The sequence below is a fragment of the Ochotona princeps genome, chromosome 17 (assembly GCF_030435755.1).
Source record: "Ochotona princeps isolate mOchPri1 chromosome 17, mOchPri1.hap1, whole genome shotgun sequence".
NCBI lineage: Eukaryota > Metazoa > Chordata > Mammalia > Lagomorpha > Ochotonidae > Ochotona > Ochotona princeps.
Window position 1 is genome coordinate 7,492,242 of NC_080848.1, and position 24,282 is coordinate 7,516,523.

At 41.2% G+C, this 24,282-nt stretch overlaps 1 protein-coding gene across 2 annotated transcripts in view; it reads right to left on the reverse strand.

The window, feature by feature from the left end:
• Positions 1-883: 883 nt before the first annotated feature.
• KCNJ16 (potassium inwardly rectifying channel subfamily J member 16) overlaps positions 884-24,282 on the reverse strand; it is a 46,083-nt gene continuing 22,684 nt past the window's right edge. The window contains exons 1-2 of one of the 2 annotated variants that reach the window (XM_058675943.1): positions 7,019-7,158; positions 884-2,252 (exon numbers count right to left, since the gene is read on the reverse strand). In XM_058675943.1, coding sequence (XP_058531926.1) covers positions 898-2,157 — 1,260 coding nt within the window. In that variant the 5' untranslated portion in view covers positions 2,158-2,252; positions 7,019-7,158 and the 3' untranslated portion in view covers positions 884-897. Of the gene's footprint in view, positions 2,253-7,018; positions 7,159-24,282 lie in introns of those variants that run through there. The other variant, XM_058675944.1, reaches the window with a different exon arrangement.

Here is a 24,282-nt window from a genome sequence, read left to right on the forward strand (position 1 = left end):
AATAAACGTCTCCCTGGCCCACCCCTCCTCAATTATTGAGCACATAAGAACATTCTATCCTTTATTTCAGAACACAGGAGAATAACATTTATTTTATCAAAGGGTCTGAGAATGCTGATTGCTATCTCCAATCCCCCATTCTGCCTATGTCACCCTGCCTCTTGGAAGTGTGGGAGGTGAACACAGACAACGGATAAAGGTTATCTTTTCTCTGCAGTCCATTTCTTGGAGCCCACGCAGACTTTTAAGGGAGAAACACTGCTCTAAGCAGTGATGCCGACTTCTCCTCTCCTTCTTGGATTAGAAAACGAGGGGAAAAAGCAGCTTCCAGAAGTTATTGAGTGCAGTGTGGACAAGAGGCAATGGAAACTCACCTGGTGACACTGCCAGTTTTACATAATTACTACCTCTTTGCTGCTAGATAATGTAACACTCGGAAAGGGAAACCGAATTGCTTGAATTGGCCGGTAGCTTTTACGCTTGCGAACCCCCACGCTATTAGCTACCAAATGTATAATTTGCTTATCTTGGTTACAAGACATCGTGCTTTCTGTGGGCTATCACTCATCATATTATTAATTTTGATATATTTAAAAGTTTACTATTTATACTTTGTTTCTCATGACTCAATATTGCATCTCTAACTGAAGATACATATATATCCAGGAGATAATAAAAAGAGCTGAAATTTAATCAGTTAGGCTTCTTATTATGATTCCTAATATAAAATTTGCTAGCCAAAGCAGATTTTAGTGATTGACAATCATACAATTTTAGATGACATTTTACTAAGTTTAACCTGCTCTATGTAGCCATCATCCCAATAAAACATAACATGCCTTAAAATGATTGGCAGGAAGGCAAACTGATTAAGAGCCCGCAAAATGATCATTTAAGCTACATTTGGGATTCTACAGAGATTCTATTTAAAGTCAGGACAGCTTTCTGATAAGGTGGTTCCTTACATTCATCCGCAATAGAGGTGGCGGTCTCGTCTGGGTTTTCACAGCTGCTGACAATGGCCACTGCATTAAATGACCTTCGTCTGACCTTGGTGTCTGTTGCGCAAGGTGCTCGCGCTGGAGGGGATTTGGCCATGTTGTTGAGCTGTTGGTCTTTCCAGTCCAACTGTTTGGCACTGCAGAAAGGGGCATATACTTCAACACTGCCCTCAAACTGTAGGCAGTTCACCTTGTAATACTTCCTCTTAACTTCCAGGACATCATGAAACCGATGGCCCCACAAGATTTCTCGGGGGACATAAGAACTTCTAGACTGGTGGGATGTGCCGGTGGAATCACCAGTATAGATAAATGTCACTAAGATCTCAAAGTTATCTTTGGCCACTGCTTTTCGGTCCAGGGCATACAGAGGACTCTCCTGGTCAATTTCATGAACGATAGTTACTGGTGTGACCAGGATAATCTGGTCATTGACTAACTTGAGATCTTTAAATGCCATTGTCATCCTCCCTTCGCTGTCTTCTGTGTAGCGGAGAAGCTGGGCTCTCACCGTCCCTTCTACCACATGGTTTGGCCGGAAATCACCAATTCGCCACATGAGGCACAGCTTCCCGTCTCTCATACCTATGAGCGCAAAGTAACTGAAACGAATGGTCTGGGCTCTCTTCCGAGCAGTTGCCATCTTGGCCAAGGCAGCTCCGATGATGAAGGTGTTAATGATGCAGCTCAGGATGGACTGCAGGATCACCATGAGCACGGCCACAGAGCATTCCTCCGTGACACAACGGTATCCATACCCTATGGTTGTTTGGGTCTCAAGGGAGAATAAAAACGCTGCCGTGAAAGAGTGGACGTTGTCAACACACGGCGTGATGTCGGGATCATTTAGCAGATCTCCATGATGAAATGCTATCAGCCAAAAGATAGAGCCGAATATCAACCAGGAGAGAATGTAAGACAAAGAAAATATCACAAACATGTGGCGCCATTTGGTGTCCACCAGAGTGGTGAAAATGTCAACCACGTAACTCCCCCACTCCCCAAAAATATGCTTGAAATACACATTACAGCTTCCGTCTTTGTGAAGCAGTCTTCTCCGCACCCTCCTCTTCTGGGCAACGATGTGCTCTGGGGGATAGCCTGGGTATTTGGGGTCCACGTCTACCACATGATAGCTGCTGCCGTAATAACTCATGCTTCCTTGTGCCCTCTGGGCATCAGGCTAGGTTTGGTATCAGGAAAAACTCAGGGTGTGCTGGTGTTTGCGAACCTGGGCTTTTCACTTAAAACCTACAGAATAAAACACATAACAAATTAACCGCACTTTCACATTCAGTTTCCATCTTTGCAACAATGTGCCAAATTTGGAGTAATCTTATGCCATCTAAAAGAGCTAAGACTCCATTTGAACCATGGAAACACTCAGTATTGATTGCTCATTTCAGTTTAGAATGCAACTCAGTCATTACAGAGACAAAATATGCAATTAGAGAAAAATAACATTTTTTTCTATATGCATAAGGCTTGAGTAAACACTATCATTATCCCAAATGATGCCTCACTGCCTTTTCTGACCTGACATAAATAAAAACACTTGCTTTGCTTTTGTAGACTCATCTCGTGGGAGGCCACCAGGAAACATAGTAATCTATAATATAAAAAGGCAAAATAAGATCCAGCTCATTCTCTAACATTCATACGGACTTTCTGATCATGGAAGCTAGATGGTGTTGTGTCAGAGAAGGCTCCCATCAACAGTTTCTGCCTCATGCTATAAGGGAACCTATATACTGGTTTCTATGACAGGTGGTCCCTCACCTTGAGCACCTGCTGGTTCCTCGCTCATCTGTAGAATCTTCTCTGTATTCTCCCGAGGACAGCAGAGAACACATAGCAGTACTTACCCCAGAATAACTCCTTTTCACCTGGCTCCACTTTTAGAATTCAGTGGAATACTATCTTTCTTAATCCCAGAGGAGTTAAAACCACTCCCATGTAAGTTTTCAATCAGGTGTAAAATTGCATCTGTCTTTGTGTCATGCCCATCCTTTTTCTACTTGATACTGGCAACTCTTTTCTTTCTCTTTGAATAGAAGCCTAAAATTTGCCAAAGTTGCTAATCTTGTTTTGCTCTTAAAGGGAGCATACAGCAATTGGACCCTTCGCTCTGGTTCTTCAATGTTTTCTTTCAGCTCATGTCTAGGCAAAAACAATTTCTCCCCATTCAAATTCAGTCTTGAAAAGTTGAGGCTAAACCACACATTGCTTTTCATGTTTAGCATCCTCCATACAGGTTAACAATTGCCTAACTTAAGTCTAAAAGTAAATTTTGAAAAAGCAATGTCAAAATCATCTTTAATCACTTCAAGGCAAATAAGAGAGAAAAGTAACTACATCCCAATTTTAATGGTTTTGTAATGATTAAACTTTCATGTCCCGCATACTCTACCTGTGCCAGACAAAAAAAGAGGAAGATAAAAAGGAGAATTTGGGCTATAGGATCCTACTACTCTGCTGCATAGAAAATTCTGACATGGAAACTCCCTAGAACCAGCTAGGGAAATTAATGACTGAATACTTGTCCAGCACCTCCGTTGATATGAATGGGCAGAAAGAGTTAATTTTTCTCTCCTGTGAAAAAGAGTCATTTTTCTCCTCCAGGGATCAGGCCCCACTTTACAATAAGCTCTTTGTTTAATGGACCACTTGCCAGGCTGGACTCTGCTTACAGGCAAAAAAAAAAAAAAAAGATGTCTGTGGAGCATGGGTGGATTTCTCTGTCAGGCCTCCTACCCTGAGGCCATGTCACCTGCCCATCTTCCAGTTGGGTTTTGAGCAATTGCAGCCCCTCTTTCATCCATACCTACACTGTATTTCTAGGATATGTCCCACAGCTGCTGAAATGCGTACTAGATTGAGGAATAAAAAAATATTCCCTCAGAGTTGTCTATGACAATCATTCATTGGAGGTTCCTATACATCTTACTGAACAACAATTGACAATTGGAAGAAGCTGTAGGAGGATTCTCAGTCCTCACACTTTGCACCAAATTCCGCAAGGCCTGAGAAAGGTACAAATCATACTCCAAGACAATATGACTTTAGACGAGGAGGCAGATTTGGAGATAAAATTGGCTTCTTGTGAAAGTCTTCCAGCCCAGGTTCTCAAAGAGAGCCATACAATAGTGGGAGGCAAAGTTCGAAAACACATTTCGGAAATCAAAAGCTACTGTGTGACTCTGGTCTTTCCCATGCCAAGAGAAAGAAGTTTTTCTTTGAAATAGCATTCAGTTGGCATCATTTTGAATCCCACTGGTGCCAGCAAATGTTAGAAGCAAACAACTTTTATAACACCTTCCCAAGTGTGCTAATCACTGAATGAATCTTCAGTGAATGTCAATCACAAGGTGAGGAAATTGGAGTATGTGGAAAATTTGTCACCGACTAGTATACCCACTCCACAGACACAAGTCACCACTGTGACGATTCTGCCTTCAGTTCATCACATCTTCTGATGTGTTTTATTGTCATGAACATTAATTCCAACTTATCCAGAGACAAGAATTCAGGTTCTGTACAGCGTCAAACACTTGTATCTATTCTTTGAATCTCCAACCACGTAAATCTTTACAAAGCAAACTCAAAAATCTTTTAAAAACATCAACTGTCTTTAAGCTACATGCTAGATTATAATCCAATGTATCATCTTACTCATTTTTCAGTTTACACAATGAGAAGAATTTTATAGAAATCCTTTTGTCAAGATGGCCATCCATAAAAAGCTTATTAAATTATACTGCACTAACACGTGCACTTTTTCAACTGTTTGCCATTAATATATAGAGAGTAGTGTTTACGAGTTCACTGGAATCGTATATTTGATGTCTATATTTCTTAGTATTAAAACTCAGTCTTAAAAGTATCTTAGCACTTTCAAAATCAACTTCTCAGCACCAATCACAGCAGGGGAAAACTTTGGCAGTATTCCTGTTTCTGGTTGGCACTTTACATGTTGTTTCCTAGAAATGATGGGTAGCATAGATTGCAAAATTGCTTTTTAAATTCAGAAGGAAAGTTGGTGAGCTCCAGTTACAAAGTTGTGGAGTATAAAGTAAAAGGTAAATGCTGAATCCGCTAAAATCCATTTTTTTTTCCAGTTAAGAAAATGACAGGGCACAGTGATTCCTTCACTGTGACATGGAGTTTCTTTTACAGGTAGAGTTAAAATCAGAGGCAAAGTGTAGCATGATGATGAACCCTCAGCATGGACGCTTATTAAAATGTCCCAACTCGCCTACAAAGTCATTCAAGTTCCCCTGGACATCACTCCCCAAGGAGAGACTGAAACAGGAAAGGTCAGAAGGGTTCTCCAACCACTCTAATGATTGTCACATCACCCTTCTCTAGCCATCATATGAAGTGCAGATATAAAAGCATCTAAAACAAAGGACTTCAACTTGCGGGATATGCTTTTAAGTTTTGGCTTTGTAGGACTAAGTATGGATTCAGGGAGAAAGTTTTACTGATGTAGCACATTTCAAAAAACAGAAAAGAACATTTTGCAAAAAACCAAATCAGCCTCAGATTCCACGTTTTTGTCCCTGTTTCTTACTACATAAAGCTCGGATTCATCAATTTTGAAGCACTTCTTTTGCCACTTTGCAACATCAGGTATGTATCAGGTAAATTACTCCTGTTGATAGCAAGCTTTGCATTTTCATGTGGAAGGTAAATACTTGACAAAGTTTTGTGCCAATCATGATAAGATTCAATCTTTCCTCTAGCAGCTACTTTTCATATTCATGTATATATATATATTTTTTTTTCATGTATATATATATATATATATATTCATTGTCAACCTTGTATAAGTTGAGATGCATCAAAAACGAATAGCCTAAATTATTTCCGGTAGAATCCAATTATTCATGTGTACAGATTAGGAGGTTAAACAGTTCCTTCTTCACCATGTAAAAGACCTGAGGTGGTTAACACATGAGGTCATCAGGAATCAAGTTACTTGCCTGGTCGCTGAGATAAGTTTTGAAGGAAATGTGAGAGCTGATGTGGCAGAGGGAAGAATGGTCTAGTTCCATAGGCAGGCCACTATTCTGGAGGACGTTCTTGGTGTGGGTGTCTGTGCGGAGCAGAAAGGAGGTGGTGAGGAGTGAGGTCAGGAGAAGATAAAGTTGGGTGGGCTCTGGAGAGAGAGCAATGTTAACCTCTCCCTAAGTTAGACTATTTTGCTGTTTTGTGCAAAACCTGTTCCACAACGTCTTGTCTTGGAATTATACTGGAGCCTTATCTTGCCTGGAATCCTCTGAAGATATTCAGGTCAACTTAGGTGGAGCTCAGCATTCATCCAATGACCTCCTGTTTTACCCAGAACCTGCCAAGTGCTTACTGTACTTCTCCAAATTCCTCTGACCCCATAACTCCTAACAGGTCCTCCTTTGTTGGAGAATCTCTGGCATTCTCAGGTTTCCCTCTCAGCTGCTCTATTTCCAGAACAGGCCTGGGGATACCTACAAGTTTTCTTTCTCTTATGTTTTTTTTTTTCTCACATGAGCCTACTCCAACATCTCAGTGATAGCAGAATTTGCACCTGTCTGACGATAGTCTTATAATTTCTCCTCACATATCAATGTAAGGACGTGTTAGGCCAGTTCACTATGGAAGAAGTGCTTATCATCTGTTAAGAGGAAATGATGGAATAGAAAGCTGACACTGGGAGGAAGCAGAAATCAGCCTGATGTCACTGGCATTTGAACCGGTTTCTAGCTCAGTTTCTCTTTGACACCTACAGCCTCCCCATAAACCCAGCTTTGCCACAAACACCACTGTGCTCCACCAGACAGAAGCGTGGAGGCTGAGCTGGCGTTTATTTCCCAGCTGCTGAGGCTGTGCCCTCCATGGCCCCTATTGTCTTTCTACTAGTTGCTCAAATCCCTACAGTCCAGGCAAGGTGCATTTCTCACAACTGTGAGCACATTAAAGGTGGCCCTGCATGCGTACACACACACACACACACACACACACACACCAACAAACTGTACCTTCAAATTCCCAGTTTAACACTCTCATTGAACTGCTGGGGCTGTGGCAAAGCAGAAGCTGCTGGCTCTGGTGCCATCCTCTCTCATGGCTGTATGTTCAAGTCCTGGCAGTTCCAATGCCAACCCAGCTCCCTGTTCCAGTGCCTGGGAAGGCAGTGGAGGAGGTTCCAATTGCTAGAACCTCTGCACCCACGTAGCAGACCCGGACGACGCTATTGGCTCCTGGCTTTGGGCCAGCCCAACTCTGGATGGTGGACCATTTGGGGAATGAACCGGTGGATGGAAAAAATCCTCATTTCTCCCTCTCTCTGTAACTATGCTTTTTTTTTGGAAAGAATTTTACTGCTGTTTACTCTGTTGAACTAGCCTAAAGGAAACAAGACAGACAAGCTTGGCAAAGTTTTAACAGGTTAAAAAATTCACAGTCATTATCATACCTAACTCTTTGTCTTAAACTGTGTGTACATGTTTCACTAGGTGGTTCTGAAGGTTCCCTTGTTCTTATCTTGAAAATCAGCCTGCCTGCCCTTTCTTGGTTGGATGCTAGCCTACCTGGCCTGCGGTTTAGCTCCAAATGAAACTGTTCTGATTACGGAAGTCAGAGATCTTATGATTGCCTGTTGCTTTAAAACGAAGACCACATTTGCATTTCTCTTCTTTGTAGAAGGAAAACATTTCCCCAACGACACCTTAGCTTCCCCATCAGAGAATTTGTTACTAATTTTGCTCATCCTTATTTTATTTTTAGTTTATGTTTTTAGACTGAGTGTCTGCCATGGGCCAGATGACTCACTTCTAAGTACTCAGGACAGTAAACCCACGCACATGGGGTTTACATGTTAGAGTTGGGCATGGAAAACCATGAAACAATAAAATGAGATGCCCTTTGATAGTAGCAATAACCATGGAGAAGGCAAAATACAGTGCTATTGTGCAGAAGACAGAACCAAATGGGAGGTGGCTGTTTAACCAGCAGAGACCGTCTGGTCCAATACCTGGGGTTCAAGTTGGGAGTAAGTTGTTCACTCCCAGCACTGGGTAGCAATGCTCTTCCCTCAGACCTGTCCTCCGTCATGTGTTGTTTGTTTGAGGCACAATTGCTATCTGGTTGTTAAGGCCCTCGTGATTTATAGGCAGCATTTGGCTGCTGTGTTCCTTGTTCTCAGCTAAGTCTAGAGATGTAGTTCTCATCAGAACTTATCATTACAGGAACTCACATGCATTTTTATCACAGAGTGCAAGCTTTCCTGATCCTTGCTTCATTTCACCCGGCTTACAAAGCAGCTTTCTCACTCAGCTCTTGCCTCTTCTGATCCAGTATGATCCTTCCAATCCTGACTGTAAGAACTGTGGACGTAGTTAAGCTTCCTATCTTACAGCAGAATGGGTAGAAGTTGACAAAATAGATGTAAAACTCCAAGTCTGTTTCAGATTCTGCCACATTGTGGCTGTGTAATTTCCCATATACTTCAAATGGTTTTAAACATCATTGTACGCATTTGAAAAATTGATTCATTGATTTATCTCAAAATGCTTTGTGAGAAATCAGTGTTACCATATGAAATGACATTATCCAGCACCTTATAAGCTCTCTCTCTTTTCTTCTGTCTATAGTTCTCCATGAATACTTAACTTGAACAAATCTCTTCTCTGATGACTTGTCACAGTAAGTCTTTATCTAGTTTGGAAAAAATGACTGCTCAAGGTGTCTTCTGAAAGAATAGGAGTCACCCAAGTATTTCAAGGAAACAGCATTTGTAGTCTTTATGACTCAAAGAGATATCGGGCTGCTTTCCAAAGAAAAGTCATGGGCAGGCTTTGGTGCAGGAAAACAAAGCCTACACAGAGAGATAGGCCACAGCATAAAATATTTTGTTGTAGAAAGAAAGATTCGGGTCTGTTTCCCAACCCCCCTCCCCAGGAATAAAAGAAACTATTGTAGAATTTTAATTAAGGATACCAATGATAACTTTTGCATATTGAGATCACTCAGACTCTCTATGCCTGCAGAAACTGGGGAGTAGAATGAAAGGTAAACCAGGAAGCTCTTTCAGTGGTCCTGTAGGAGGTGATGGTGGCTGGGTGGTTCTACTTCTGATACAACTTCCTGAGTGTGGCCTGGGAAGACAGTGGAGATTAGCCCAAATCCTTAGGCCCTGGACACACGTGGGAGAGGCAAAGGAGACTCTAGGCTCCTTGACTTAGATAGGTTCAGGTTTGCCAGTTGTGGACATTTGGGGAATAAACCAGTACATAGAAGATAGCTTCTATTTCTTTACTCCTGTCTTTGTAATTTTGCCTTTCAAAAAAAAAAAAAAGAAAAGAAAAGAAAACAAGTAAAGTCTTTTTTTTTAAGCAGATGTTATTGTATCCACCAACATACGTGTAGGTCATATCTGGTCATAGATCCAGGCAGGGCTAGTTCATACCATCTACTGGCAGATCTGAGAACCAGGAAAGGGTGTAGGATGGGCCATGTCAGAAAGCAACACCAGCTAGTCTACATTAGAGCTGAAACTGGATATTTGCTGGGCCAGGCTAGGTTGTATTACCCACCAGCATGAGCTGGAACTGGAAGTAGGCTGGACCGAGTTGGGCTACAGCACTCGCTGGTAAATGCTGAGGTGAGGCAAGCCATGCTGCCCTGGGTGTTGTGGTTGCCAGGTCCGTGAGCCACAGGACTGGGGGGTCCAGTGAGACATGGATGTCCTGACCCAGGTCTTTGGTCCTGCTTACACTGTGGGTGGGCTATGTCACCAAATAGACATTGGAAGGGTTGACTCATCCTTGATCAGTGAGATCAAGAGCTTTTCAGAACTATCAAAACCACCTGGACAGAACCCTCAGAGCATGGACCACATCAGGACCCTGGATGGATATTGAGTGGTCATTACTCATTCCCGGGTATTGGTGCAGATGGGAGGCTGGGTATGACTTTTCTCCTTATTTCCCTTCTTCCCTCAGAAACAGAAAGAAGAAATAGAAAATTTGGAAACAATGTTTACCCCCACTTTTCAAAAAAATAAAACACACAAAGAGTAGGTATTGAATCTAACCACTTTCTACTATTGTCCAAATCGTCATGTTTTCTTGGAGCCAGATGTTTGGGGAATCACAGGAACAAATACCCAAGAGATCATCTACCTTTGCCTTTCATATACCTCAGTGTATTTTTGTTTGTCACAGAGCAGACATTACGATGCTTGCATCTTGCATCAGAATATGGATTCTGCTTCTGGGTCCTGACTCCAGTGCCCTGCCCAGGCAGACCCAGAGAGACAGCAAGGAGCCCAAGTAATGGGGTTCTTGCCACTCACATTGCATTTCCGCACCCCGACTCTTGCTCTCAAGTGAACTGAAAACACAGAAAGAAGCACAAGCACGTTCCAGAGACTCCTGAAGCATAGCTGTGAGATCTGCCTCTTGCACCAGAGCGCTCCAATTGGCTTCCTGGCTCTGCGTTTCCCACGGTGCAGATGTAGGGAGACAGTGCAGACAGCTTGGCTGTTGGATTCCTGTCACTGCGTTCTCCACCCCTCGCTCCAGCCCAAGTCGTGCCCCTCGTGTTGTGTGCATTGGAGGGGTGCAGCCACATCTGGGAGCCCTCTTTCTGACTAGCTGTTTCCTGCTTCTCACCTCTTTCCCTGATGCTTCCATGCATGTAATACATCTGGTTGTGTCTTCTCTTTTTAAGCTTCCTGTCTTCAGTTTTTGTCACAGACTCAGTGGTTAAATCCTAGAGGACAGGGAGAAGTGTATTCCTCCTCTATCTAATGCACCTGCAGAGTTGAGTAATTTCAACAGAGACCATGGGGTGCACAAAACATATTTATTATCTTAACTATCTTATTTCTTTACTTATTTTTTTATTAAAGATTTATCTATTTTTATTGGAAAGTCAGATATACAGAGAGGAAAAGAGAGACAGGAAGATCTTCCATCCGCTGATTCACTGCTTAAGTGGCCACAATGCCCAGAGCTGAGCTGATCCGAAGCCAGGATCCAGGTGCTTTCTCCTGGTTTCCCACTCAGGTGCAGGGTCCCCAGGCTTGGGCCATTCTCAGCTGCTTTCCCAGGCCACAAGAGAGAGCTGAATGGGAAACAGGGCTGCTGGGACAAAAACTGGAGCCCATAATGGACTGTGGTGTGTTCAAGGCAAGGACTTTAGCCAATTGGCCAGGCCCAACTATTTTATTTTCTTTGACTCTTTAAAGAAATGTTTTTCCACCTGCATTTGCACACAAAGATGTTCCCCCAATGACTGATTTACTTGTCAGCTCGATTGCCCCATGAAATCAATCGTGCACTTCATGAGAAAAATCTCACAGTAATGTGATTTGCCAATTTATTCCCCACAAAAGGCAGCACATAGGAATTTACAGTATACCTTGAATGAATGAATGAATGAATGAATGAGTAATAACTGAGAAATGTGAAGATGAAATTTATCCTCAAGGAAATTTCAATGCCGAAAATTTTCCCAACACAAGCTCTCGGCTCCATCCATGAATCCTACTTCTTCACTCCTTTCCTTTCCAGTTAATAGACATTTAATTACCATCTATTCTATTTGTTTTTGCTTAGCAGCTCACTTAGGCTTGACACCAGATTATCATTGTTGCTGATATATCTGATACATGCAATCATGATGAAAAGAAATGTCTGGGAAATTGGTGTTCTAAAAAAAAATGTGTCTGATATTACCAAGTGTTTAATTAGGGCAGGTATGTGATGGTGTGGCTTAAGTCCACTGCCTGGGATACTCCCAACTTATATCAGAGCATGTTGTTCTGCTTCTTGTCACTCCACTTTAGATGCAGCATCTTGCTAATGCACATGGTGGTAGCAGATGATGGCTGGAGCACCACGCATGAGGGAGTCCCAGTTGAACTTCCAGGCTCCTGGTTTCAGCCTATTTCTGCCCTTACTCTTTTAGGCATTTTGGGAGGCAAATCAGCTGTATGAAGATCCCTTCCTCTCTCCTGCTCTTTCCTGTCTCTCTGCCTTTAAAATCAAATTAAAATAAGAAACCTGTGCAGAAAGCATTGAAATGATTTTATTACGTCTATAATGGAATTCTTAGAAATACAATTCCTGAGCCCATCGGAGTGACCTAGCAGCTAAAGTCCTTGCCTTGAATGCGCTGGGATCCCATAAGGGTACCGGTTCTAATCATGGCAGTCCCGCTTCCCAGCCAGCTTCCTGCCTGTAGCCTGGGAAAGCACTCGAAGATGGTCCAAAGCCTTGGGATCCTGCACCCTCATGGGAGACCTGGAAGAAGCTCCTGGCTCCTAGCTTCTGATCAAATCAGCTGCGGCCATTGTGGCCGCTTGGGGAATGAACCAGCAGATGGAAGATCTTTCTCTCTGTTTCTCTTTCTCTTTGTATACTGCTTTTGCAACAAAATACATAAGTAAATAAAATTTAAAAAAAATTTCACGGATGAAATCAAGGGCCTGACTACATTTAAGTGTACTTGTAGTGACAACAGTTGGCTGTGACCAAGCCGTCTAATAAATGTAAACTTGGTTACATAGGTAATGGTATAATCATATAATCATACAGTTTCTGTCTGTTAAAAGTCATGAAGTAGAAGGACAGAAAAAAATCTTGAAATATGTGGCTCAATAAAAATAAAAACGGAACCATAAAATATCTGTCCAATATAATTTTTAAGTTTGAATATACTTAGATGCAAAGAAAAGACAGAATGATATTCAATAAAATACCAACTAAAGTCCTGTGTGTTTGTTTCATCCCTCCTCCTCTATTTACTTATCTGTATTTTTAACATTTATTTATAAGAAATGTTCGTGACTTTCACAAAAATCAAAACAGCTATTTTCACTTAATACTCTGAAGTCTGCCCAGGCTGAGGCTCCATAAACGGAAAACAAACCAATAGTAATCTAAGAGCATTTATTAGACCTTTTTAAAGGCAGCTATAAATAGCTCACAAAGGCAGACATTCTCACAGACGTTTAAAGTCAGACATGGATGCTGTAATTTTTGCTGGAACAATTCACAGAAACAAATAGAGTGACATTTAATTCATCTAAGTAAAACCAGATCGCATGTAAAATGAGGAGGTGGGGCCAGGAGGGAGGCAGATTAGATGTGGCCACTGGAGACCAATGGGAGAAATCAGCTGCTCACCAATCAAGGCTGTGGAAAGCGGGGTTAGCCTTCAGCAGGCATCAGAACCCAGGGCCCCATTTGCAGTCCCTTGTCCTGCCCCATTCCCAACCATGTCCAACTGCCAATACCTTCACTTCTTGGCTTGATACCGAAATATCTACTTTAGGAATCTTTTATTTTCGTTTAAACTTTGGAAAGAAAATGTCAAACACCGTGATTTTTGCACAAGTTTATTACTTGAAGGTCTACATGGACAGACTTTGAAAACCCAGGGACATCATCTTGTCAACGGATGAACTCTTAGAAAGGCAACTGTGTACTTTTAATGCGGATTTACCTAAGTAGCTGGGCCTAGCCAATCTTTACTAAATGCATGTTTAGAAACTCCCTCTGGTACAGCAGTAGCATTATATAACAGTGTTTTTCTGTTAAATGTAGTTGGCTGATTAGGGTTTTCCTGAATTCTGGAGATTTCCCAGGTTTCCTAGGTTTTCAGCTTCTACCTATGGACCTCTATTTGGTCCTTGTATCTCTTCAATATTGAGATATGCTATCTTAAATTTTTGAGGAGACTCCGGATTCCAACAGACATGTATTTGAGTGCAAATGCCTGCTCGATCATTTGATTATTTTTGCACAAGTTGATCAGCTTCTTGAAGTACTTATTTGCATATCTGAAAAGTCGCAGAGTCACATCTCAGAAGCTATGGCCTGGCCCCTTTTAGCGACATTTAAGCAGCCAAAACATGCTGGATTTCTATGAGAACAGAATAAAGCTGTGCTCCCAAATTGTCTCTCCCAGAACCTGGTAGTTCAATCACTGTACTGTGGCTATGAGTGCAATCTCAATTGATTCCGAAAACAAGAAGTGCAATCATCTTATGCAGATCCGTGTCATCATCCAAATAGGAATTCAAAGGCAGAGCCAGCGAGAGAAAAAGAGAGAATTGTCATTTTTCCCGGCATGATTCTGAAATTGGCCATTTCCCAGACTTGTTAAAGAGTTCCTTTTAGTATCTCGTTGCCTTGACCTTGGTAGCCCCTTCAGGCAGACCAAGAGTCACCCAGAAGACCTTCAAGGATTACTAAGAGGTCACTGTACTAGCTGGCCACTTTGCTTTCTTCAGCAGACTGACAAACACACATCTCCTTATGATCCTAAATGCCAGATTGACTATGACTGGTGTAGAATAGCTCCCATGTAGATTTATTTAGGACTTTCTTGGGTTAAATCTATCCATTTATTCCAAAACAAATGTAATTTATGGAAACCATATGTGTCATGACTTTTGGCCTTCTCAAAGTTTGGTATGTGTGGTATTCCAATGGAGAATCCAAATTCTATCTATTCATTGCTGTTTTCCTGTTTGTGAGAATTTACAGTCTACTTACTAGTCTATTCTGTCTGCTGGGAACTCACAGTTGTGATTTGCCTGTAGGCCAGGAACTCCCTGGATAGTGCCTACAACTTCTTTGACCTTTAAATGATTGAATTTCTGCTTTCAGCTGTCAAAACAAAAACTCGGTACATCTTTATTGAGGAAGAAAAATAAGGCAAGTGTTATTGCGTGTTGGCTCAATTTCCATTTTCTCTGTGGATCCAGATAAATTGAAAAAGCCTTAAAATACAACACAAAAGGTCTTCTTCAGAAGATCCAGGTACACAGCATTTTTAGACAATACCGTAAGCTGTATGCTATGGTGCCGTACAAGATTAGCTTTCTATTGGTGCATTTTTCTCAAGGCCATTTACCCGGGAAGTATTGCCACATAAAGCAGATAATGGAAGATTTAAGTAGCTCACAGGAGTTAATGTATTTGATAGACTCTTGCATTTCCACACATCTAATTTTGTATGCTTCTCTATCCACTATACTTTTGTTTCGACAACAGTACTATAGAAGAATGAATCATTCTGCCCTGATTTGCAAGGTTTGAATTTCATTATCTATGAATGCCTATACAAACAGTGGCAACCCAAGATAGCAATGCTTTTAGGAACACTGTTTCCAGTGTTACACTGACTGAAATACTCATTTTGATGAACACCGGGGAGTTGAGTTATGGCAGAAAGACCTTTTCCCTTAAATCACATGAAAGAAGTTTAAGCCTCAGCATGAGAGTCTCTGTATCATTTAGTTTAGTAGAGCAATGCCTGTAATAATTTAGGAGAAGTCATGGAAACGAACTCAGGGCTTTCTTTAATGCAATGGACATTTTATGATATCTGAGTTCTTGTGAAATTTATGAGTAAAGATTATGAGAACTGTTACTTGGCTCAATGTTTGGTAAACTCAGTCCTATCATATCTTCCTCTGAAAATAAAGTTATTATTGGGATATTACAGAGGGATCTAAGCATCATGCTATCAGAACCCTCAGAAAAGTGACTGGGGTGGAGACCTTTACTAACATTTAAGGAGCAAAGAAACTTATCCAGCATTCTGTGTTTGAGGTCTTTCTTTCTTTTTCTTTTTCTTTCTTTCTTTCTTTCTTCCTTCCTTCCTTCCTTCCTTCCAAAAAATTTATTTATTTTTATTGGGAAGGCAAATTTGCAGAAAGAAGAAGATACAGAGAGAAAGATTTTCCATCTCCTCTCCAAGTTGCCACAACAGCTGGGGCTGAGCTGATCTGAAGCCAAGAGCCAGGAGCTTCTTCCAGGTCTCCCACACGGATGCAGGGTCCCAAGGCTTTGGGACATTCTCTACTGCTTTTCTAGAGCACAAGAAGAGACCTGAATGGAAAGTGGAGCTGCAGGGACATGAATCAGCATCCATATGGGATCCTGGCCCTGCAAGGCAAGGATTTAGCCACTAAGCTATCTAGGAAGAACTCTATTTCTTGATTTTCTAAATTAACACAATAGGCAACCACAAAAGAAAAGTAGTAAGATATGAATTTGCGTTTGACCCAGAAAAAGTCATATTTTTTTTAAAGAATGCTCTATTACTGCACATTGTTGCTATCAGAAATCTTTTTCCATTCCATGCTATCAGAACAAGATATAACCAAAGTGACTTTCTGTATAGTTGAGGAAAAGTCAGTTTAAGACTTTTAATTATTTGGACTTATTAGTTCAAAAGACAATTTCCCCAAGGAAGCACCAGTGGTGCTTGTTTCAAACAAATAGATTTTCTACATCCCGTTCCAAACTCTTTCTTAGACAAGAATGTACAAAGCATAGAAGTTGACAAAAATTACAATATATTTTGAAAACTCAGTAATTTTTAGCTGCTGATTTTATGAAAATTATTCATAAAAGTTTTCAGCATAGATCAGGAGGTTCCTACTTTAATGTGTGTTGATATAATAGGAAAGGGAGGTTAGACACATTTTCCCTGGTGATACAGCTACTTCTTGCTTCAAACTAATCAAAAGGTCATTCTTATACCCATGAGGGGTAAGTAATATTTATGAAGAATTAATTTGACAGATAAACCATTGTAAAAATCCAAACTATTAATGGAAAGTTTATAATATAAGCTAAAATGCATTTTTTCCCACTCATAGCTACAAAGTATAAACAGCACTGGCATTCGAACTGCCAAATCTCATGTTATTTTGCTGCATAAAAATAGACCGTATGTCCCAATTGAGAAAAAAAATTAGAAACTCATCTCAAAAAAACAGATATACAACAATTTGTGAGTATGTCTATGCCAGTTCCCACGCCCACAGACACTTAAGAGAGAAGAGTTCTAATGGAAGGAGTTAGAATTGGGCCTGTCAGAGTTAGTATTAGTGCCTGAATGGCACTAACATCTCCAAAGGAAGGTCCTGTCCCGCATCTTCTGTCCCCCAGAGCCTTCGCTTGGCTCGTCTATACACTGTAAGGCAGATCTCTACCTCTCTCCAAAGCAGAGCCACTCATCATCTCTGATCTCAGCGGAATCCAAAGGGCTCTTTGTGGGAATACAATGCATTGAGGAGCCTAAACCCCCTTCCTAAAGATTTATTTCTTTTTATTGCAAAGTCAGATATTTAGAGAGGAGGATCTTCTGTTGGATGATTCACTCCCCAAGTGACCACAACGACCAGAGCTGAGCCAATCCGAAGCAAGGCTTTGGGCCGTCCTTGACTGTTTTCCCAGAACACAAGCGGGGAGCCGGCTGGGAAGTGGGGCTGCTAGGATTAGAGTCAGTGCCCAAATGGGATACCAAAGTGTTCAAGGCAAGGACTTTAGCCGCTAGACCACCACATCGGACCCTTAAACCCCCTTTCTTGGGGTATGTTTCCCTGGTTCTTTTACTTAAGGAAATTTGACTGTCTGTTCAGTATAACAGCATTAATAAAAATCTCAATTACCTAAACAGTAATGGCCCCAAAGTTGAAAAGTGTAACCAAGTATTTGATGGGATACATGCTGAAAGGTCCAGCTGTTAGACTGTTAGCGATGCTAATCTAGGTGTTGCCATGTGCTCCAGACACTTTTACTGACACTTTCCCTTCATCCCAGAATCATTTCTTCTTTCAAGCACTCATGTTGTGCCACTCTCCTCTAATTCTAACAGCAATTCTGAAAAACAAATACTATTATATCCTTTGTTTTTGCAAATTAACAAAACTAAGCCTTAGGGAAAGGAAACACTTTGCTACTTACTATACATTTGCCAAGGACATAGAATTTCAACCTGAGTTTCTATAATTAGATTTTAAATAATACATAAAGATTAATATACCCTTAGATATAGATTTCTACAATTAGATTATATGATAGTCTAATAATTTGAGACACTTTGGATAGATTTCAAAATTTCCTGATATATATAGACTTGATCTACCAACCATACCAAGTTTTAATAAATGCGATATAGTGAAATACAAAAAAAAAAGTGTCAGTCAGGAAAGTATTATCAAATCAAATCACTAGGGTTCCAAAGAGGCTAAGAGAAGCCAAAGCTTGGGAAGGATTATAATTAATGAGCGTTAATTGGCAATGCATGTTCATAGAGAGGAATGTACACATTGTGAGATTATACAGCTGGTGGCTGGGCTACAGTGAAAACTTGTTGTCTTCGGAAGTGCCTTGGAATTTGGCCAAAGTATTTTAACACAAAGAGAAAAACAATGCAGTCTGAGTGATGTCACCGAGCATCCTGAGGAAAGCAGCAAGGATAAAGCTTCCTTCTGCATGGATCCAATGTACACAGAATTATCTTGGTATTATTCCCTCTGCAACCAGAAGCTTGGCTCTGGCGATAGAATCAGCCCTAGTCATTGCTGCCAAGGACAGCCTGTGTGGTTGCAGTTCAATGAGGCAGAGATAACCATTCAATCTCTCCTCCATATAAGCTTCAATTTATCACCGAGATGGACAAAAAACTGACTTGTTCTTGCCATTGTCATTCTAATAAAGTGTGCTCAGAAAATTCTCTTCTAATTGCAGTGATTATTAGATATGAGAAGGATGACGGCGGGAAGGAATGAGCTAAAAATGAAAGGAGTGTTGTATCAATGGCAGTTAATGAAATAAAGAGAAGTTCACCAATCACAAGTGGCTAAAAATGATCTGTTTGGCATATAAAATTTGTTGGAAAAAATGTGTGTGGTTTGTGTCAGTCAAAGGACACAAAATTTCAGTTAGGTGGAATGAATGATTTCAAGACTAGTAAATAACACAGTCAGTGCACTTAATAACTATGTATTCTTGGAAATTGCTAACAATGGGTTTCTAGTGCATGGAAATGATGCATAAGGTAAGTGAGGTGTTGCAGGTTCCAGCGAGCTCTATTCAGCCTTCTCACAAAGAGTATGTATTATACATTAATATGTGTATGCAATGAATGTATATAACATTAATTCTCAAATACAAAATCACCACTGAGTAAGTAAGTGAAATCTAAGGCTTGGAAGGGAAAGGCACATTTTCACTTTCATTTCCATACATATTCTGAGGATAAAGCATGAATGATCAGTACAGCCCACTGAATAACACCTTTGGTGGAAGCACTGACTCCCTGTGTGCTGAGGTGTATCTGCCGACATTATAGACAGAGGAGAGACTGCTCGTTCAGCCCTTGGGAGCCCATTGCTAAGGTTGCACAGGTCATTGATCGTTGACTGCTACTCATAGCTTTTTGTAGCTTGTTGGCCTGAAAACCAAAGAGGATCCCAATGGCTGGATACATTTATTTAGGAAGAAAATTATGCCTCTCTAAGTATAAAACTTGCAGTGTCTGGATGAACAGGAAATGGAACACTCCGACTACTAAATTCCAAAGCCAAACTGAAGGATTGTCATCTGGAGTGTGAAGTGCTCTGGGCTTGGGGTAGGTTGAACTGTTACTGTGGAAAGGCAGAAATTCAACTCTGCTTCAGCAGAGTACTATCGGGAGAGAAGATAACCAGGGTTTTAATGAGTCAGCTTCACAGACACCCAGTCGTAGCACTAGGGAAGAGGAGGAAGGGATGATAACTTAGTGTTGGGAAGTGACTGTAAGTGGCACATCGATACGCAGACAGGCAAGCATCCCACAACAGGGGTTCTGGCCAAAGGCAAGCCATAGTGCAGTAAATATGGAGCTGACTTTTAGGATCTGCATTCTTAGAGAGGAATAAGGACCAGGTACAATTCTCAGCCAGTGAGCAAACACTACGCCCATGATTGTGTGTGATTCGAGAACCAAGTATCAATATTATCTCCATTTTAATGACAAAGAATAGACGCTTAATTATTTTGAGAAATTTGTTTGGGGGTCACGCAGGCAAGGTTTAAGTCCTAATGAGAAAAAGCATTGTTGGAGGCAGAGTCAGGACGAGGGTAAATCTTTGGACCTGCACCAAGAACATGAGAGGATCCAGTCCCAAGACTAGGGCTCAAGTTAGCTGGGAGTCCCACTGGCTGTGTCCCCTGCAATGTGTTTTGGAGCCCCTTACTTAGGTGTTTAATGAAGTAATCCATCTCAGAGCCTGAAAAACAGAGTTGGTCTGTGAGATTAGGCATCAACAGTATCTGGGATTAGAGCAATTCACAGGTAGGTACACTTAGGGAATCCATAACTCTAAAAGCTAATTAGCTCACAAGCCTAGCAAAGGTGAATAGCAAGCAACAAAGGCGTAGTGCATGGAGTTAAAAATACATCTTTCCAAGAAACTGAGGGCAAAGATTCAACAGAAAGCAATTTTCATACACATAGAATTTCCAGGGAAATGAATAAAGGTTGTGTTGTTTTTCTTTTTAAGAAGAGGCAAGAGAAGGAAACCTAGAGTGAGAGAAAAACTTCCCAGTTCAATGATTTCCACCCCAAACGCCCACAAGAGCCAAGGAGCGGTTAGGCCCAAGCCAAATCCTGAACAAAGTCTAATTCTCTGAACTGGGTGGCTGAAACCCAAGCATTTGTACCATCCCGGCCTTCTTTTCGGGCTGTGCATTAGCAGAAAACCGGAGCGGATCACAGAGGGAGGAATTGAACCTGTACGTAGGTCTTCGCTATGGAGCAAGATGTCCAACTGGCATCTTAACCGACAGACCAATTACAGACCCTGCAAGTTTGTTTCACTGGAGATTTCCTTTGTGAAGTTTGGTGCTTGACTCTCGGTAGGATCTTGCTTGCAAGGGAAAAATCGATATGTTTATCAAGAGAAATTAAGATGAGAGAGCAAGAGATCATGCAGATAAGAGAAGGGAAGAGGAACTATTTAAAAAGGTATTTAGTCATGTATTTAGAATCTTTATTGAGCATGGTCTGTGTTCACTAGGTATGCAGGGACACTTAAAACAAGACCCTGTTCCAAGTAGCTCCACCCTGTAGGGGCGGAACACCCAATATTCATGCAACGAAGATGAGATCCTGCCCAGTGATGCTAGTGGTTGTGATAAGACTAAGATTTGCTTATGAAATTGTAGGTTTAATATCTTCATAAACAAGGATGTTGTTACCGTTAACATCTGTGCTGATGGAAGAAACAATTCATTGAAGATAAGGACTATTTACTCAGAAATTGGTAATCAACTGGAAGAATTTACGTAACAATTTCCTGAATGCTAGCACATTGAACTAGGTAACTCTGACATTTAAAGGGCTCCTGGCATCTTATTTTCATTAATGAGTAAATAGCATTCTCTCCCATTTATGAGTGGCAGTGAAAATCCATCCTAGATGGTTTAAAAGTAAGCCAGGTCAAAACAACTTCATCATCGTCTCACTATGTCACATCATGGGAGCCTTCTTCTTCTTTTTTTTTTTTTAATTAAATGATTCTTTTTCATGTCAATAGCAAAAGATCACCTTGTTTCATGTTTTCATACTACCCAGGCCTTTCCTTAGCTCATACATTTTTTAAGAAAAAAACTTTAACTCATTTTTATTGTCACTTTTACGTCCTGTGTGTTCAAATCTGAAACACAAATCAACACAAAAATGCCTGTGACAGAGTCATGGATTTGGTGACAGTTCAAGGAAATCCAGGGAGGTTTCTATGGATACCAGATGTCTTTGGCCCCGTGGGTTGTGTTATAAGGTGCACTTGAGTCTCCCTGCAATGTTGGGTGCTGCTTCGTTGGAATAAAACACATTCAGATTATGATGGTTTGGAATGAATTAGGACCTTCCTGGGCTCTTATCGTAACTTGTCATTCCAGATATACTATTTGTGTAATGACACCATGCTTTCATCATTGAGATGTGATTTCTGGAGTCAGGGTGATTTCTGTCTGAATCTCATCTCTGCTGTTTACACAGCTGTGAATGCAGTTCTTTCACCTCTTTAATCTCCATCCATTTTAAGAAGGGCAGTTATGAGAATTAAATCAGATAACATTTGCAAAATAGTAGGTGTCTCATGAATGTCTGCAGTTTTCACCTGAAGCCGAATCACTCAGCCCAAACAGGAACTTCTACTTCAGAACTGACTGGAATCAGCAACTGCAACAATGGTAAAAGAGGACATTGGAATATAGCCACATGAAGCTAAAAATCAAAAAGATTGAAATGTGAAATAGCCGATGTGTCTTCATTAAACTATGCACACACACACACAAGAATGTCCTTGGCCTGAATTCTCTTCTGACCCTCCTTACCCCTCATGCCAGCCCATCCCAACATAGCTTTCCTGACCTCAGCTGCTGCCTGCAGACACTAGGCTCAGCAGAGGGGTGAGGCTCAAGGATGGAATGTAGATGTTCAAAAACCAAAAGCTGAAGCCACTGGTCAGAAAACCATGGCAGACACAGGTCAGGGCTGGTATGCCTTTCCTGAGCTACCTCTGATATTCCAACTGCATTCTACCTGCTTTGTTAGAGAATTGCAATTGCCTTGTGTCTTCTTAAACCTGAGAACAAAACATGTATTCCTTGGATGTGGGCCATATTAGGCTATTACTTCGAGCTTAGCTATTAACCCACTATCACTCCATATATCAGAGTTTTCCTTCTCTCTAAACTAGAGCTAATATGAACTGTCTCCAATTAGTTTATACTCCTTTTGTGTCAGACACCATATCAAGGTAGATTAAATAGTATCAAAGAGATAGATACTACGAAGTGATTAGGAAAAGGCAGACAGAGGCCAGGTTGCCTGGGAAGGTCACAGCACTGTTGGCTAGCCAGCTGGCTCTGCCCTCTGGACTGTGGGCTCCTTGTACCTATGGGAATGATACACTTAGCCCACTATGAATGCTTAGGTCTATTCAGAGTCTCACAGGAAACAAAAGAAATATAGAAGAGCCTTTAACCAGAAAAGCTGAATGATTTAACCAGTGATACCCTTATATTTAAACCTATGGTTGTGCATCTATAGGTCTTAGAATTTCCACAGATGAGCTATATTCGTTCAATTCTTTCATTACTAGGGAAATGAAAACCCAAAGTTGTAAGCTATAGAAGGTGTTAGTTCCCACACAGCAGCAGTTCAGGTGATAAATGAGAAGAAAGCAATAAGTAGAAAAACAACAATAAAAGCTGTAAATTCAAAAGCAGCCAAAGATTTTTTTTAAAGCGACCTTTCAGCAGTCATTTCCATAGAGCAACTTTGTAGTATTTCAGCCTGTATTTTTAGTGGTGACGCTATAGCCCATTCTAGCCTCTTGCACACTTCAGCACACAATTTCCAAGTCTTATGGCAACTCTGCTGTCAATTTGGGAGGGTGGAAGAGACATAAAGAGCAAAAGATGGTTTTTACGAATGACTGTTTCCACAGGAAATTAAAGATTCACCTCTTGCATGTTGTCCCACGTCAGTAAGTAATACTCAGCTGGTTAAGTCATCATCCTTTTGCTCTCTTTCTCCCTCCGAATGTTACTTCCCTTAACAGATCTATAAATGGCACTGGCGTTCTTAATCTGTTTCGTTCAGCACTCCCCAGAGATCATATGAGAGAAAGAATAACCGTTCCCAGCCATGGGCCGCACAGCAGTAAAACGTGACAACTAAGCCAATGGGAGCATCAACAAGGTGTCCATTAGCAGGCATGCCCTCAGAAAGAACGAGAAGATGAGCCATCAGTTCTTGTTGGGATCACTCTGTAATCCACTGCTTCGACTTACCTTAGTCACAGGTAGTGCCGTTTAGACCAGGACCCCTTGTCCTTGTCATCTTGCAGGAGTACCACACGCGGGCATCTCCGGCTCTCGTCTCTGTCCTTGGCGAGTTCTCTTTTGAGGCTGTCGGCACCTACCACCATGGAGATGAGAAGCCCCACAGCGGAATCTCACTCCTCTTTGCCTTTCCGCACACATTCGCCACAGACAAAGGCCACTGAGTTCTTAGCTTCACGCCAGTGAATTGACACTTTCTTTAACTGGTTCCCATGCCTACACGGAGTAGACACTCTCTCCAGTGGCGGCTGACAGAAAAGAACAATCAAGGAGAACTAGCCCTCCTGGATCCTCATTTACATCTTCATATGTTGATCCAATCTCGGTGACCTTATTCAGTCTCATTCAGGAAACTCCCCAGGTCACAAAATAACAGCGATTGCTCCTTAACTGTTTGCCATCCCGGAGGGCTATATTTTTTCTCTCTGACAGCTACATGGCTTGTTCAACTTCTACCAAGCATATTCTTAAGCGTCAGTATTCTATTAGTGTCAGAATAAAGATTTTTTTATGCAAACACACACCCAGACTGACTATGTAATTCTACACCTCAAGCAAACAGCCTCTTGCTCAACATCATTTCATCTGGGTCC